At 34.9% G+C, this 19,171-nt stretch overlaps 2 protein-coding genes across 2 annotated transcripts; one reads left to right on the plus strand and one right to left on the minus strand.

Annotated features, from left to right (window-relative positions):
* Positions 1-1,682: 1,682 nt before the first annotated feature.
* LOC125826908 (pentatricopeptide repeat-containing protein At5g46580, chloroplastic) lies at positions 1,683-4,038 on the plus strand. Its single transcript, XM_049506258.1, has one exon. The coding sequence runs from the start codon at positions 1,790-1,792 to the stop codon at positions 3,923-3,925; it is 2,136 nt and encodes a 711-aa protein (XP_049362215.1). The 5' UTR covers positions 1,683-1,789; the 3' UTR covers positions 3,926-4,038.
* A 48-nt stretch (positions 4,039-4,086) lies between these two features.
* LOC125826906 (protein phosphatase 2C 29-like) lies at positions 4,087-10,756 on the minus strand. Its single transcript, XM_049506256.1, has 4 exons — positions 8,631-10,756; positions 6,501-6,614; positions 5,903-6,167; positions 4,087-4,749 (listed from the first exon to the last, which is right to left on the minus strand). Exons 1-4 carry the CDS (start codon positions 10,518-10,520, stop codon positions 4,625-4,627), a joined length of 2,394 nt encoding a protein of 797 aa, XP_049362213.1. The 5' UTR covers positions 10,521-10,756; the 3' UTR covers positions 4,087-4,624.
* Positions 10,757-19,171: the final 8,415 nt, after the last annotated feature.

The following is a 19,171-nucleotide window of genomic DNA, read 5'->3' on the forward strand; positions in this document are numbered from 1 at the left end:
TCTGGATATATACTTCAAGTTTGACTAAAAAGTTATATAGATTCCAATCATCTGTCTAGGAAACTATGATCCAAGTCATAATACTAATGACAGAGTCATAATTTTCATCAAAGATACTCAAGAAAAATCATTATTACATATATAATTTTAGTTATATATGTACTATATAATTGTTTTTTGGAGAGAGGAGAATTTAAATGAACCTCTTGTGCCGCGCCTTCTGATATATTCACCCTGTGTAATAGATGATGTGGTTGTTAATTAAGTGTTAACTTTGAATGTAATTAGGGTTGTCAAATCAAGAGATCTCTAGCTCCCACCAATAATCGTAATATCATTTGAATTGACAACATTCTACCACATTCATTTAACTTTTTGTAGTTGCTTCCAATTAATACGATGACCTTTTTTTTTAGTGATCATGACTGATTAACTTTTTGTCCTTTATTAAGAAAATTTTACCATTGTTGACTCTTGATATCTGAATATTCATAATTTATATTAATTTAAAAATTAATAAATATAAAATTAATTAAATATCATTTTCACAAAATATATTAGAGAAAACTGTGACCGTAGAGATGGTTGGTAGCGGTGATTGTTTGATAAAAGTTGACTTTTGATACATTAGTTTCAAAAGTATTTCTTTCTTAAATTGAATGTTGAATCAAATACATCATATAAATTGAAACGGATGAAGTAATAAGTGGTCCGAAAACCGACCAACTACGCTACTTTTTACCAAAACAATAGGTCCTCAAAAGTAAAGCCCAATAAAAAAAACTACTGGCCCATTTACAAATTCACCTAACAGCCCATTTAGTATAAGAAATCCAATGTAGTAGTTCCAATTTTTATTCTTTATTTAAAAGATCCAATAGGGAAAAAACTTGCCCGCACCTGGTGTATACACCAAACTAATGCAATTTTCATTATTACATGATTTAATGAAGTAAAACACATATTAATTAATTATGGTTAAGTAAAATGAACTATAAATTTAAACGCATGCCATGCATGTACTGACTTGATGTATACACCCGGTGCAGGTAAGTTTTACCCATCCAATAGGGTTTTAGCCTTTTTAGAGATTTTACCAAGAATGAGAAAATAGTCTTTTAACTATATATTTATCGAATTTAGTCTTTTAACTATTCAAAATGTTATCAAGTTTGGTCCCTTAACTAAACATTTACCGTTTTTAGTTTCTTAACTGTACACTTACCGATTTTAGTTCTTTGAGCATTCAAAAACTTATCATGTTTGATTTTTGTCTATTTTTCATACAAATAGCTTAGGTTAATATTAATGGAACTCATGTCTCCGTAAAATTATATATTTAACCTATTTTTCTAATTGTTTCTCTCTTCTCTATTTTTTCTTCAAATTACTTTTATTAAAGAACCCTATCCTGATTTTATTCAATGGAGAATAAAATTAAGCATATTATTATCGCTAATGACATGAATATGGTATGTTCCCTTCTTTAGCGGTTAACGGTTCATAATCAATGTGGATTTTTTAGATTTTTCTTTATTTTTCATAGAAAAGAAAGTAAAGCCCAATAGAAAAACTACTTGGTCCATTTGCAAAATCACCTATCAGCCCATTTAGTATTAGAAATCCAAATTTTAATTTTCTTGAAAAGATCTAAGTAGGGTTTTAGCCCTTTTTAGGGGTTTTACCAAGACTCAACGAATCACTGAAAATCCAGATAAGGTGTCAAAACATCCACAAAATTTCTTATAGATGTATTTTCATTGAAGTTCCAAATCCAAACTCTTTGGCCATGGCTGCAAAATTCTCTACTGGTTTAGACATCCATTGCAGCATACCTTACACTTCAGACACAAAGCTTCTTTATGGTTCATCTTCTTCTTCCACCAAATCATCAAGATTGTCCCTGAAAAGATTCACTATTCTTTGCAATTCCACTTCAAAATCTCCAAAACCAAATCTTGATTTAGATTCTTCAAGAAAAAAACCCTCTCTTTCTGAACAACTAAAGCCACTTTCCAACACCATTCTTGATGACCCACCAAACCAAGCAAGAATTCTTTCTAAGCCAAAGTCAACTTGGGTAAACCCCACAAGGCCTAAACCTTCTGTTTTGTCTTTACAGAGGCAGAAAAGGTCTTCTTACTCTTACAATCCTCAAATTAGAGACCTTAAGAATTTTGCTAGGAGGTTAAGTGAGTCTCATTTCTCTGATGATGCTTTCTTGGCTGTTCTTGAAGATATCCCACATCCACCCACTAGAGATAATGCTTTGTTGGTGCTTAATAGTTTGAGGCCATGGCAAAAGACTATTTTTTTCTTCAATTGGATCAAGACTAGGAATTTGTTTCCTCTTGAAACTATCTTTTATAATGTTGCTATGAAGTCTTTGAGGTTTGGGAGGCAGTTTCAGCAGATTGAGGAATTAGCTTTTGAGATGATTGAAAGTGGGATTGAGCTGGATAACATTACTTATTCGACTATTATTACTTGTGCTAAAAGGTGTAATCTTTTTGATAAGGCAGTTGAGTGGTTTGAGAGGATGTATAAGACTGGTTTGATGCCTGATGAAGTTACTTATTCTGCTGTTTTGGATGTGTATGCTCAGTTGGGGAAGGTTGAGGAGGTGATGAGCTTGTATGAGAGAGGGAGGGCTAGTGGATGGACTCCAGACCCCGTTGCATTTGCTGTGTTGGCTAAAGTGTTTGGTGCAGCTGGGGATTATGATGGTATTAGGTTTGTGTTGCAAGAAATGAAGGCACTTGAAGTGCAGCCTAATTTGGTTGTGTATAATACATTGTTAGAGGCAATGGGTAAGGCTGGGAAGCCTGGTTTGGCAAGGAGTCTGTTTGAGGAAATGGTGGATTCAGGGCTTACCCCGGATGCGAAGACGTTAACAGCATTGATCAAGATTTATGGGAAGGCAAGGTGGGCTAGAGATGCTTTGGATCTTTGGGAAAGAATGAAGTCTAATGGATGGCCTATGGACTTCATTTTGTACAATACATTGTTGAGTATGTGTGCAGATCTTGGGTTGGAGGAAGAGGCCGAGACGTTGTTTCATGATATGAGGAAGTCGGATAATTGTAGACTTGATAGCTGGAGCTATACAGCAATGCTGAACATATATGGAAGCGTAGGAAATGCAGAGAAAGCTATGGCTTTGTTTGAGGAAATGTCTAGAGTAGGTATCGAGCTTAACGTTATGGGATGCACTTGTTTGGTTCAGTGCTTTGGTAGAGCACAGAGGATAGATGATTTGGTTAAGGTGTTTGAAGTCTCAGTACAAAGAGGAGTCAAGCCAGATGACAGACTTTGTGGATGCTTACTCTCAGTTGTGTCCTATTGCAAGGGCGACGATGCAGATAAGGTCCTTGCTTGTCTACAACAAGCTAACCCAAGATTGGTAACCTTTGTCAAGATGTTAGAAGATGAGAGCACTAGCTATGACATTGTGAAAGAAGAGTTCAGGTCCATACTGACTAATACATCAGATGATGCTAGAAGGCCCTTCTGTAATTGTCTAATTGATATATGCAGAAAGAGAAATCTCGCAGAGAGGGCTCACGAGCTTCTGTACTTGGGAACTGTATATGGACTATACCCAGGTTTACATACTAAGACACCAGAAGAATGGCGATTGAACGTACGAGCACTATCTGTTGGTGCAGCTCAAACTGCATTTGAAGAATGGATGAGAACACTAGCTAAGATTGTGCAGAGTGAAGAGCCCTTGCCTGAAGTGTTATCAGCAAACACAGGAGCTGGTACTCACAAGTTCTCACAGGGTTTGGCAAATGCCTTTGCTTCTCATGTGGAGAAGCTTGCTGCTCCTTTCAAACAGAGTGAGGAGAAGGCTGGTTTCTTCATCGCGACTCGTGAAGATGTAGTGTCATGGGTCCAATCAAAGGCAGCTGCAACTGCATAAATCATATTTTTTTTACTTAGGATTGTGCCTTTAATTAAACTTGATTGATCATTGATGTACTTTGGGTAAACTGAATAATTATGATAAAGTACTGAAGTTATATGCATAAAGATTTTCTTTTGCCAATGCCCCATTTGTAAGATGAACTTTTACACAAGGAGGATATAAACAACATTTCTCTCTTCTGTAAGTGGAAATCCACCTCCAAAATACATAGATTCTCTCGCCTAAAGCTCTGTAACTAAACCACCAACCTGATTACAAACATTTCTTTGGGCTCTAAAAAAGTAGAGATGAAGGGGGACAAAAAAAGAAGAAAAAAGAAAATGAACTTGAATGAATGAAAGTATCCTCTATGCAAAATCTAGAAAAGAAAATGAATAAAAAGATCCTGTTTCTTTCTTCTACATAAGTTCTCTACTTTCAGTGTAGCGAATGCGTTACACTGAGCCTTCCCCGATATGTAGCACTAGTTTAGGCTGTTTGTCAAGAGGATAAGCAGACCACTGTGCATATGTTGACTTCAAATGATCCTCAAAACTCCAATCCTGGTGATCCGGGGGAACCACCATGGCTCCTCAAGAAACTGGGAGATTACCCAGCTTCCCCACTTATCCCAAGATCTCAACTCGGGATCAAAACGGCAGCAGCATTACACATGGATATCATTGCTGCACAGATGCCACCAGTTGTAAAAACTCAGAGGTATTTCCCTGACGACTTCCAAATTCTTCCTTCAAGAGATATCACCATAACAGTAACATCATCATGGTACTTCCTGCGGTCTCCTTGAGGGATATCCAGCAATTCATGCAATTCCATTCCTGCAGACGAAATTAAATCTGCTTGAGAACAGGTATCTGGCATGTCATAACCAGAAAAAAAAAATCATATAGAAGGTCCACCATAAGATAACCATGAAACCAAGGTTCTCCGTATTTAAAATAGACTTTTTTTTATTGGTTATAAAATCCTACAAGTAGAATGAAGCTGCCAAGAATACTATTGTGAAAAACGGAGCCTAAGAAAAATATTAGTCTTCATATTCTAGTCATACACTCATACAAAGCTTAGATAAGCATGTCATTGATCGTGTCCCAGAAACCCAAGAGTGCACACAGTTGATATGTGAAAGATGACTAAGATCACAACCATAGCATGCCCATGAAAATAACTGCACTTAACCTACAACAATGCAACATATTCAAAACATGCATTTTTTTTAAAAAGACAAGGATGAAGGAAATTTCTAACAGAATGCTCCGTGAGCAGGGAGCATGCATTCTTTTTTATCCAAAAAAAAATGCAGAGGAGAAGAGAATTCTAAACAACTGCATAGCAAACACAGTCACAAAAGCCAATATAATACTCAAGCTTCTTAAATTTCCAAAAACAGCTAGACCATTCGCAGCAGAAGGAAAGGAAGGATAAAATCAATTAGTGTACTAATAACACAAAATCAAGAATATAGTTTACTTGATCCCTTGTAATCACTAACAATCAGTTTTAAAGAAGAAAAAATCAAACTCTTTTTTATAGCAAAAAAAGGCCCAACAACGCTTCCTTAAAACTCAAGAACTGAGTTGCAAACTTATCATTTTGAACACTTCAGAAAACGCAACCTAAAAGACCAGTACACAACTGCAAAAGTTGCAGAATGCAAGTGCAAAGGAAAAGGATAGAACTTCCCAGGCCTGAAATTGATTTATTTCTAACTATGCCTGGACTATTTAGCAGAAGTTATGAGTTTTGGCTTTTCTCCATGGGGTAAGGAGCAAAAATTGATGCAGCGAGTTGTCTATGAGAACCAAAAATTATGAGACTGCATTGGCAGATAAAATTCTCATAGCAAAAACTCCAGTGGCTCAGAAATATATAAACATCACGACCTCCAATGCATAGCAAGGTCGGAAAATTACCAAAACGAAAGGCTAGTTTACCTCTACCCCCAACAGGAAGACTAGACAGAAAACTTACCAGCTTTCCTGGCTGCACGGAACAAAAGCTCCTCAATCAGGTGTTGAGCAGGATCCCCATCTGGAAATTTCTCCATGAAATTCTCAACATGAGAGACCACCTCCTCATTGCTCAAGTCTTGGTATAAGCCATCAGAGGAGAGCACCAAAAACTGATCCCCTGGACAGAGTCTATGGTGGCGCAACGAAGGTGTACAAGAAACATAAGGAGCATTGCCAATGTACACATTCCGAAACATTTCTAGCAATACATCGTTGAATTTAGGCTGCACGAACATATATTCAAAATGTTAGGGGGACTAGCAACAAAAATGTTTTAAAATGTATGTAGCTCTTCAATTGTGCATCCAAAGAAGTACATCAAATATGCAACAAATCATTCAAGTCTCCACATTAAAATGCAGTCAAAAAATAGAAAGATATGTATCATACAGAACACAGGACAAATGAATGTAGTTGCACAAGATGGCAATATGTCAAAGAGGGAATTCTGTATCCAAGTTTAAGCAAAAATGAGACTTCAAACTGTGAAATTTGATGCAAAGGAGAAGATTTTGGGATTAGGTGCCAGAATGAAGAATGAGAAGTGAAAGACCAACCTGTTTGAGGAAGCCTGCACCAAAGGCACGAGTGACCTTCAAACGACCTTTTACCCGACCATTGACAATGCAATTGCTGTCATCTGGGTGCTCACTCTTAATTCTAATAACTTCCTGAAATTATCAGAGAAAGATATCAATTTAAGAACCAGTTCTTGTAAAAATATAAGAAGAACAACATATGCTATAAGCAATAGCAAGTAATATTATAGTAAACAGCATAAGAAGACTAGTTTCATCATTAATGTCTTGTAACCGTAAAATATACATAGCACAACAAAGTCGAACAAAAAACATACACATCATAGCAGGCAGGTAAAGGGAGAAGTCACCATACTCACTTTTAAATATATGTGAAGAATACTAGGAAAGATAGCCTGAAGAACCAGACTCTATAAAAGCAAACCATCTTGCTCCCTATCTGCAAACCTTGTATGCTGTATTAATAACTTAGCAGGATCAGCATGCAAGCCAACTTTCACGTGATTGCATCAACAGGTCTATTCATTTGTGTACACTGTACAACAGATGAGGACTTCCCAGGGGGTAACCCAGGGGGTAACCCATTCTAGTACTAATCTCGCTCAAGCACAACTATTGTACAACAGATGCTCTCTAATTAAGTCGCACAAACACATGCTGGTTTTCTTGAACAGGAGTTCTCCTTTTAGTCCTTTAGACTCTTTTTTAGTAGCTTTTAAGTTTTCATATTAGTTAATTTGTATTGTTCCACAAGTAGATCAGTAGAGATTCACCATAAAATTGTTCGTAAAACTTGAAGGTACATTCTGCAAACTGCTTCAATTCCAGATAAAGGAGTAATTTCTATAATGTAACAGTAAACCCTGAAGCAGAGCCCTTGTAGTTCACTATGGCCGTCCCTTAAGAGCTGCAGACACTAAAGCTAATTTACGCTGCTTTCAAGCCATCACAAATAATTCATTAAATTTGAAATAGTGGTTTATCTTCAGACTCGAAGGATAAAAAGTTGATTAAAAACCTAAATCCTAAACTATGCTCTCAATGTTATTGCTTAAATCAGCAGAAAGACATAGCCATACTGCTTTGAAGTAAATTGCCGGTAGTAGAGATTATATCAGTAAACGCACAAATGAAACTTGACCCAATTTGGAATTCGCAAGAGGGTATCTAGACTTCTTGTTCAGCATTTAACATGGTCAATGTACACATACTGGTTAATTTTCCAGCATCCCTAATCCTTTGTCTTCTTCCTAGTATGACAACTAGGCATTAGCTGGTCTCAAAATGCAAAGTACTGGCTTCTTTAACATCAATTTATTATCATTAGAATGACAAAAATAAAAAAGCAGCACATGAAAAGAAACCACCCTAGTTATGCAGGCAATTTAGACCAACTATAAGCATCAGATTAAAAAAGTTCCCCTACATTGACACCAAGCAAGTTGTTCTAGCCATATAAAACTGGACACTCATATTCACATAATCTAAGATCGCAGAAATAGTAGCTAGTAATGGTCATCTCAGAGTCAAGGTGATCTAAACTCCGATTGATGGTCACTGGATGTAATCTATAACAAGTGGTACAGCCAATATCTTTGAGATAAGTGACTGTAAATGTGGTTTATGATAACTAGTTCATTAAACAATCTGCTGAGTTGGTATGCTACAACTTCAAATTGATCATCACTTGATTCAGTTTATAACAAGTGGTATGGCTAATATCTTAGAGGCAAGTGGGATAGATGTGGTTTACAATAACTAATTCATTAAACAATCTGTTGAGGTGGTTAGCAGAAACTTTAATTGTACCTAATTGGAAAAGAAAAGTGAATAGCACTTGAAGAAGAAGTCAACAGAAGTCTTCATCAAATGGGTATACCAGCAAACCTTCCTAACATTTAAGAGTTGAATACACTTAGATCAAGAATTAGTGACCAACAAGATAACAATAAGGCAGACAGATGCATAATATATCTCTACAGTTGCAACAAACCAGCCTTCAAAGTTCCTATTTGGAAACATATCCAAGTGAAATTGTATCGCCACTACATTAAATCAACCAACTTTCTTCAAAAGACAACTGCACATTAAATCTCAGACATTTAATCAAGCATCATAAGTAACTGACAAGGGACCAAGGAACCTTACTTCTTCAATATTAGTGCTGTGATCAGTGGATAATTGCAATGCAGTCAGCTTCATACCCTGAACAGGTACCTCATTTGTCACCTTATTCTCCTCATTGCAGGCACTTGTTGTTTCTTCAACAATGCCCTCAACAGTCAACCCGCCATTACGTGGACCTTTGGATTCTGAAGTAGAACTAACCTCCTCAGGCTCATATTTTGCCACAATAGCACGACTATCTCCTACGTTCATTACATACACATCTTCATCTCTCATTAAAGCAACCAACAAACAAGACCCCATAAGTGCTAGCTCCGGATATCGATCAAGAACTCTATCAGTCATATCCAAGTACGCTAACTCAGTAACTTCAAGAGCCCTGGACATTGCCCTCAAAACCAACTCATGATCAACTGGACCCGTCTTTCGCCTCTTCTCATTTCTACTAGTCCTTTCCTCCTCAACTCTATTCTCCTCCTCAACTTTCTCCTTAGTTTCCAATCCAAATTTCCATGGGAATAATTTCTTACTCTCTTTGTGCTTACTTAACAATCCATGTTTCAATTTCGACAACAGCAACGACCTCCTATTCACTGCTGAACCAGCATTATTTACACTTAATGCATCGTCTACTGAAAATGCAAATCTATCTGAACCCGAAAGATCAAGCCCATCTTCTGGATCCTCTTCTGCTAAAAATTCCCACAATCTCCTCCTCCTAACTTCTATCTCCCCTGACTCAAAAGTCACCTTCTTTGACGGCCTTCTATCCACCTGCTGCAAATTCACCTCACTTTCACCTTCTTCTACTCCATCAACCCTGCTATTAGTTGCCCCCGGTACTATATTAGAATCAGGTATGCTAGAATTCGCAGCAATCACTTCGCTTTCTGAACTTGGATTTGCCCCTTCTGGATTACTAGTATCTTCACTATCCCAAAATAAACCCTCCAATTCTTTATACATAGCTTTGTATAGATTACTCATCAAAAACTCCGGGGCATCAGGGCCATTAAAACCATCATAAATTCCAACAAATAGCCATCCATGCTCTTCCGATACAACCACATGCACACGATCCTCCCCGGCTTTACCCAATGCCCATTGAACATTGGATTCGCTGCCCATATCCGAATCATGTGTACAGTCCCCGGCGGCCGGAATGTCCTTTCTGCCGCTGACAAAGTTTCTCACCGGTACTACCCACGGCCGTTTCTTCCCGGAGAAATTCCTGTAGAAGGCTTTTTTAATTCCCGAAATGCCCTTTTTCCTCCTCTTTTTAACATAAACTCCACCCAGTGGAGCAGAGAACGGAACCCGGTTACCTCCGCCGCCGCCGTCTGAACCGGCGGTAGCATCAAGCGGTCCAGATAGTGCCCCACGTTCGATCGGACCAGACATGAAAAAGGCCCTCTCCATTGGACCGGACGGTTCACCGCTAACTCCGCCTCGAGGTACCGGCTGAAGCGGCAAAGCACTAAACGACGACGTACTCTCGAAACCATTTACAACACTGCCCCTAACATTATTACCGCCATTAAAACCCACAAGACCACCACCAGCATCATTTCCAGTGGCATCATCGTAAAAATTGTCAAGTTGAAGGACAGTTCTGGGAGTAGAAGTGTTAGCACTGACAGAAGCTCCAGAAATGGCACGAAACCCAGTTTCCGATGGACCAAGCTGCCTCGACCTCAGAGGAGCTGGTTCATCAAACCGTAACGACTGAGAAGGTGAAACAAATCGATCTGAGTGAGTGGGAGATACAAACCTCGCAGATGACCTCACATAACAGAAGGAATGGCCGAGGGTTTCATCAAGCGGTTCACCGGCGGTGAAGATCACCTCCGTTTCACCCCGGTTCACCGCCGGGTTAAAACACGGAAACAGCTGCGAAAACCCTCCTCCCATCACATTCGATTCATTTCCCCTCCCCCCACCCCCGAAACTCTATACACACAAATTTATCAATATCTGTCAAGTGTTTCAAACTTTCACAACCGATATTCCAACCCCAGAAACCAAAAAGAAAAAATAAATCTAACCAGAAAAAAAAAAACCTGGGTTTTGTAGAACTAGCTAAAGGGTACAAGAATTGTTTAAGTTCTTCGGTTTTGGTTTTTGAAAGAGAGAGATATATAGTGAGAGAAAATGAGGTTTAGAGAGAGAAAGAAAGAGTAGAGTAGTTTTTTTTTTGTACTACTGTTTTTGCGGGCTGATGAAGTTAAAAAGGAATATAATTTGAAAAAAAAAGACCAAAAAAAGAAAAGAAGATGAAGACACCTATGTTTTGTTCACGGCCGAATCAGAATTTTCGTAACACTTTTATAGAAAAATATTGAACATGAACTTGACATAAATTATTAATTTCATCTTTGAATTATTGACATCCTTAAAAATAACTTTCTAGTTGATGAACTAAACTTAGATATATCTCACAAATTTTTGCAGGAGCATAAAAAATTTCATAAAAAATCGAGAAATTTTTTGAAAATTCTCCTAAATTTGGTGAGAATTTAGAAGTGATAAGGTTATCAATAGTTTAAGAATGAAATTAATAATTCATTTGCAAATTTAAAAATGTTTTCAATACTTTTCTCTACTCTATAATTATTTATCACGCTAATTTGAACAAACCTCTCGATCTTACCTAACTCCGCCTCGATGATCCTAGTAGACCAAAAAAATTAGAATAGAGGGCTATATTTTACGTTTTTTATTTTTTATTAGGAAAAAGTTAGAGGTGACCTGGCAAATGGAATCCACGTAGGCAGCCAGGTGGGAAATTTAAGGGGAAATGACGATAAGGGGTATGTGAAAATGGAAGAATAACGGATGTAGACAGGAGAAGGTGTGAGTTTAAAGAAAGGAGGAGTAGGGTCAAGGTGGGGAATTGAGGGACATTTATGGAGTGCTTTTGTCTTTATCGTTGTTTTTTGGGTGACTGAATCTGACTATTGGGTTTTCTTTTGTATTTTTTTGTTTTATAAAAATAATAAAATCCCAAAGGTCAAGTCCAAATTCATACTCTTTTTAGTCGATATCATCTATGTAAAATTAAACAATGAGTTGTACTCATACTCTTAATGACTATTTTACCCTTTTTAGATTTTTATTAATCATTTTTATCGTAGATTTTGGATTAAATTGTAAAAATTTGTCTCGGGATTTTTAAAATTTAATTAGAGAGTTTTTTTATATAAAATATAAATTTATGGTTATAAAAAAAAATGATGATTTATAAATCATTGAAACTAGTACTTTAATTAAAGATTACAAGTAATTCTTCAACTTTTAGAAATACGAGGAATATTACAAAATTAAGATAAAGAGAATTAATTATTCAAATACTACTAAAACAAATGTTTGCTTGGGGGTTTGTATAATATTGGGAAGTCCCACCAAGGACTTTAGGGAATAGTAGTCAAACAAACACACTTTAATTAATAATTTTATAGACCAACATATTTTTTATTTATTTTTATTTAAATAAATGAAAAGAAAAGGCAAAGTTTGCATGTGAAGGCGGGAAAAAAGGGTAATGAATTAGAAGAAATATTTTTTATTTTGTTTTGTTTTGTTTTAATCAAAAAAATAAAATAAAATGTGTGCAGAGAAAGTCAAATGAGTTTGTTGGTAGCAAGGAATTTCTTTAAGAGGGAAAAAGGACAAGGCAGCATCTTATTGTCACAAGCTCTGTGTGAACCAAAATTTTGTTAAATTTGGAAGCTAGTTACCCCTTTTATAAATTCATAAAAAAATTTTAAAAAAAAAAACTTTAGAAGACACAATTTTCGGACCTGTTTAATAATGAGAATTTTCAAAAAAAAAAATTACTTATTTGAATTTTAATATTTAGTTACAAAATATTCAAATATAATTTAAAGTTGGGTTTGAAATTTGAAAAATACTCAATATTTTGTTATCACTTTTTTTACCACTACCTTGTGGACAGGGGCGGACCCATGTGGCTTTCAAGGGTTCACCCGAACCCCCTCGGCAAAAAATTACATTGTATATATAAGGTAAATTTTTTGTATTTTTGTAGATACATATATATATATATATATATATATATTGAACCCTCTTAATAACAAGAAGAAATTGATGGTGCAGTGGCAAGTCCCTCTGGAATTAAGCTTCACGTCTCTTGTTTGAATCCCTCTGAAAGCGTTTTATTTTTTTTATTTTTTTGTTTCAATTTTTTTATTTATTTTAAATTTTCAGTTCTGTTTTTCAAGTTTTTTTATTTATTTTAAAAAACGTGCTAAAAGTGTGGTTTTAAACCCAAATGAATTTAAGGGTCCCATTTCTAAAGGCTTATTTACACATTTATACTTTTATTTTTCGAACTCCCTGAACGAAAATCCTGAGTCCGCCACTGCTTGTGGAGGTTGAGAGGTGTTTTCGAAAGACGATCAACTCAAGTGTAACAAACTCAAGTAAAAGAAGAAGAGAACAATGGAGAAAACATAAAAAAAAAAAAATAACAACAAAATAGTGTAATGATCGAAATGTAATAATAACATATGAGAAGAACTATAAGAACGCGACTAATTCTATGAAAGGTACTACCTCTACTACTATTTGAATTATTCTTTCAACAAATTATAAGTGTCAACTAATAAGATGGAGATTAAATAATTCATCAAGGATAAGTTAATGATATTTTCATATAAATAATAAAGTAAAATACAAATATTAAAGTATATTTATTGGACCAAAGTACACTAATTGAGTTTTTATGCCTTCCTAATTTTAGTCAATAGCATGCACAATGAAATCTACCTTAGTTAGATATAGACAATTTGGAAACGGCAAGGCCAAATTAATTAAAAAAAAGAAAAATGGAAGACTCTCTAAATTCCAAATTACTACTTGATTATTTCAACACGTCTTGCTTATTTTCAAACCATAAAATTAGGTTCTAATTGTTGATGAAAATTCGTCGAAATGTGTCTACAAGTGAGTAAACCACTTGGAGAAAACAATAAGTTTATACCTATGAAATTTGATATGAAATTTGGGCTAATTTAACCCTAAAAACTGATTTGAAGAAGGAAAGATTGTCCAATTTCATATATGGAAGCTCGTAGGTCCTTTCATCACCTATGTGGATTCATTCATCCCACCCCCACACACCCGACTTTGTCAGGTCCCAGGGTTAGGGTATGCACGTCTGGACAGTATTGTCTGATCCCCTTAAGGCATGGATAATTTACCTGAGGATCCAACATTGAGATGTTTGTGTAACATCTCACACCTAGATACGACTAGAAAGAGTTTAAAATCTGAAAATAATGATTTTTGGAAAGAATAAGGAAATCTGGAAAATTGTCTAAGTTAAGAAAGTGAGTTTTGGCCATTTTCAAACGGCCATAACTCCTAGCTCAGGATGATTTAGGAGCAGTTGTTGATATAGTTGGAAATCCCTTGGAGAGATCTTTCCAACGCCGCCGAGTTTGCGCGATTTCGACATCGTATGAGTGAGATATGCCTTTCAGAAGTTGGGTTGTTGGATTGAGGAAAGTCCCAATCCGGATTTAGGGAAGGGCAAAGTAGTCTTTTCTCTAATTTATTTCCTAATTCATCTTTAGGGATTTATTGGGGTAAAAACAGAACTTAATTCAGTTTTGAAAAATTAGAATACGCTTAGGGCATGGAGAAGAGAGAAAGAAAGAAAGAACGGGAGAAGAAGGCAAGAATTCACCAAGATCATCCAAGCTTGCGAGTGGAATTCGTCGAGGGTGATCCCTATTAAGGTATGTGAGATATTTTCGTGATGGGTTAGTTCACCCACACTTCTAACTTATTTATATTCAGAGAATGGTTGTTGATTGAATGAAAAGTTAGTGAGTTCTTGAAGAACTTTGTTGAAATTCGTTAAGTTCTTGTTGGTTGAGTTGTTGATGCTTGGGGGTAGAGTTGATTCATGTTTCCGGGCTGTTTTTTGAGTTAGATTAGTTGTGTATTAAGGGTACAATTGATCCTAAGTGTTTGGGGAAAGAACTAGGGAAGATTTGAGGATTTAGAGATGAAAACGGAGAAGAAAAATCGAGAAAATCGGGGCTAGGGCGCCGCGCCAGCCAGCGCGCCCAACAGACTTCTCTGAAGTTTGGGGCCTGGCACCCCGCGCCTCTCAGAGCGTCATGGACGCCAGTTCTCCCCATTTGTCCCCCACCTTTTAGTACTTGTTCCTTAACATGTATCTATGTTTCTAAGTTGATTCTAACACTCTAAGGTACATCTAAACATCATGAAATCATCCATAAACATGAGATCATGAGCCTTGAATCCATAATCCAATTCAAGGAAAGTTAAGATCAAAGTCAAAGAAGTTAAAAGTCAAGTCTAAAAGTTAAGAAACAAGTTAAAGCAAAGTTTCTTAAAGTTTTCAAGAGTCTTTATTAAACATTTTAACTTTGTTTTAAGGCTCAAGTTTCAAGTAAAGCAAAGAGTAAGAGTTGAGTTCATTTCTCAAAAGTTATTAGGGAACTATGTATTCCCAAAGAAGTTTATAAATGTTTTCACATTTGAGCAAAGAAAAGGGAACATCGATTCCAAAAGAGCCTTTGGGCTAAGCTTTAAGCAATTATCTCAAACTAAAGAAAGAGGTGTTTAAAACACATATGAGCTAAAGTATATTTTGGGAGTAGTATTGAGCACCGAATTGGGGATGCGAGTTCATATTAACTTAAATCTCCATAAGAACCATGTGGCCAACATGGGATTTAACGGGTCATACTTTTTAGATGATCACGTAAGTTAAGCTAGTAGATCCACTAAGTTAAGTAAGGTCATATATCAAGGCAAGGTATATGATGGTCCTTGGGTAACGTGAGGTAAAACGTTGTATCATCACTAGGGCTCATAGTGGTGGTTGTCGGTTAAAGAATCTCCCACTAAAGTTATATTACTTTTATATATAAGTAAAGTTGAGTTTATTATTACTTATCTTTAACGAACTAAGTTGTTTACACTGTTTTACAAGCTTTATATATATTGCATGTGTCTTATTGCTTTATATTGAGTTCAGTTATTCATGAGTTAAACAGAGCCAATGTAAGTGTTCCTTTGTACTCCTTTCAAGCTCAAGTTGTGGTTTAGCATGCCAACTCGCATACTCGTACATTCAATGTAATTATGCCAGTGGGCCTGCATCTTATTATGATGCAGACGTAGGTAACCAGGATCAGCATCCAACGCGCCGTTGATCCAGTTGAGCACTCCAGAGTCAGTGGTGAGCCTCCTTGCATTCCGGATGACTCTTTTATTTCGCTTTCCTAGTTTTCTTTATTAGGATGTTGTGGGTATGTCCCAACATCCATCTCAGTATTATAGAGGCGTCATGGACAGTCGGACAGATAGTTTTGAGTCTATTATCTATGTATTTGCAGATACTTTGTTTTGAGACGTAAGGTGTCATTTTGGCTAAGATGTTATCATTTAAACTATTACTTGAGTTTATGTTGTTGAGTTAAGTCTTCCGCTGAGTTAAGTAAGCCAGGCCAAGGGTTCGCTTGGGGCCAGCAATGGTCTTCGAGTGCCGGCCACGTCCAAGGTGTAAGCTCGGGGCATAACAGTTTGAATCTGACATCATGGTAAAGAAATGTAGTTTGGACATACTGCAATCCCAAAAGTTAGCGCAAGTAGAAAGAATTGTCAAAATCTTATTTTTTTTAAAACAAACCCAAAACCCCTTCCATCACCCATACACACACACATATATATGGGCCAATATATTTGGTTAGAGTGTCTAGCAATCTTTATTAAAAACAAAAAATTCTCAACAGAGATAAATACAAACAAAGGGTAGATCTTATCTTACCAATAAGGTAACAAACCTCTACTAATTAAGTATTTTATGATTAAGCGAAAAGAATTAGCTCCACGTTATTTTTATTAAGATTTGCTTCCCACACATTAATGTCTCATTAGTTATTTCGTAAAATATTACTCCCTCCGTCCCATTTTATATGTCACTTTTTACTTTGCACTTGCATTAAGAAATTATGTAACTTTACCCATCTACCCTTATTTAATGTTTTCTTAAGTCAACTTTATAATTAATGATGAATACATTTTCAAGATTAATTAACTACTCTATCAAGGGTATAATAGGCAAAATATGGTAATTTATGCATAAATTTTATAAAATGACAAGTATTGTGGTCCAGCTATTTATAGAAAAGGATGACATACAAAATGAGACGGAGGGAGTACTAATTAGCATCCTTTCCGTTTCTATTTATATGTCGTGTTGTCTTTATTAAAAATTGATGTTCCTTTATACTCCTTTCGTTCACTTTTACTTGTCACTTATTCTTAAAATAAATTTTCATTTTTACTTGTCACTTTTGACATATAAAAAAAAGACAATAATATTTTCCATGTTTTACCTCAGCATAAAATACTTATTCTCCAAATCATTTTTCAAGACATAACACTAAACTTCATTTAATAGGAATAGTTTGGTAAAATATTCATATCAATAATTGTTTTCTTAATGGGTGTGCCAAATCAAACAGTGACAAGTAAAAACATACTGAGGGAGTACTTATCATTTTTTTAAAATCAATGCATAAATGACACTATTATTCTTATTTTACCCTTGAAAGTATGTATTTAACCAATATAGAAAAATTAAGTAAATAATTCATGTCCATTAGTCATATTAATTAATCAAAATAAATTAATCTATGCCTATTGATTGAAAACTTGACTTTAAGAGAACAATAAATAAGGGTATAATAGTAACTTACTTAGTTCTTAAAGGACGAAAAATCTAAAATGATATGGCATATAAATATCAACAGAGAAAATATCAATTATTAGAATAATAATAAAATTAAAATGGGTATTCTTCGTTGAAGGGGTCTTATAAATTCTAGTTCTTTGCCATTAATACGCCAACAATTTTCTTCATTCTTTATATTTATATTATAAAAGAAAAGGTCAAAAAAATGATAAAATAATTATCACTTTTCCACAAAAAGGATATAGTCTCGTAGATGAGGTTGTTCTTTAGAGGTCTCGAGTTTGAGCAATATATATGAAAAAGGAAAATTGTGCATCCTTGATTGGAAATACTATCTTCCAAATTATGCATCCTTGAATTTCTATTAGTTCGATTTTAATACAGATATCGAACATCAAATGGAAGTATTATGACTTTTAAAGATTAGTTCATTATATCATGTTGGATAGTGCACGTACATTAGGAATATGAAAGATGATTTAATTGGGGTCCATAATGCATCTGTTGGTCAACGAACTGATGAAAAGAGTCTTAAATTTGTGGGGTCAATTTGACAAATAGTTTATCATTTTTTAATGTTGAATTGGTCCCCTTTTATTTTATTTTTTTAAGTTTGAAATAATCTCATCTTTGTCGGATTCTTTTTTATTTTTTCTTGATAATGTAACGTCACATTGTCAATTCAGAAATTAGACAAAGCTATGTCCTTTTTTTTTTCTCATTTCTTTTTGTCGTTAAATTGTTTTGTCTACCCTTCATTTAAATCAGTGTAGTGGTTTAAAATAAGTTGATACTTTAACGTCTCATATTATTTATCGTTTTTCTCTTTATACGATTTTTAAGAAAATAGTAATTAAAAGAAAAAATCGGTTAAACTACACTTAATTATGTTACAATAAAAAGTAATCTTATTTTAATGAGATGTTTGTAATATTCAAAAACAATTACTACTAAAGATAAAATAAAAAAATAATAATTGATTTTATCTTTAAACTTTTTAAATGATAAATAATTTGAGAAAAATATTTTTTAAAAAAAACATGATAGATAATTGAGTCAAATTGTTTTTAAAAAATTATGAGAGATAATTTAAAATAGCTATTTTTAAAAATTACGATCAATAATTTGTGACGTAGGGAGTATGATCCTCCTGTTATTAGTATATCCTTAATGATATGGAGATTGTTGTGCAATTATCAAGAAAAAGAATCGTTTGGTAATAAAATCCATTAGAATCTTTTGGTAGGTAGCTTATTAATAATTAATAGTTCCTATCCGTATTTATTTAAATCATAATTGTTGGATTTGGCTTTAGTTTAGATTTTATCAAGTCATTTTGGTGAAATTTTTTGTTTTTTTATTTAATTTTAGAATGAGGCTTACTGTTGAGTTGTGTTTGGTTTTCTAAAAATATTCTTGTTTTCTTGTGAACCAAATTCTTAAAACCGTACACACTATATATTAATATGGGTTATGGTGTAGTGATGTGATTATATCACTATAAAAAAGTGTGAATTACATGGGGATTTTCCTGTGAATTAGTATGAAAATCCGCGGGAAAATTATTTTCCTGCAGATTTTCATACTAATCCCCAGGAAAATCCTCATGTAATTCACCTTTTTTTTTATATATAGATATAGTGGATTGTTTTACCCATAATCAGAGATCTCGTCCCTCGAATGAGCCCTGTAATGTTCGATTAGAATTTAATCGGAGCTCCAATGTACTCCGAACACCTAACCTATATTGATTTGTCATTTCCTTTAAAAATAGTCACTAGGAGTTTATTTTACTCAATTCGCT

Source organism: Solanum verrucosum, unplaced genomic scaffold (assembly GCF_900185275.1).
Source record: "Solanum verrucosum unplaced genomic scaffold, falcon-dt-bn FXZP01000060.1, whole genome shotgun sequence".
Taxonomy (NCBI): domain Eukaryota; kingdom Viridiplantae; phylum Streptophyta; class Magnoliopsida; order Solanales; family Solanaceae; genus Solanum; species Solanum verrucosum.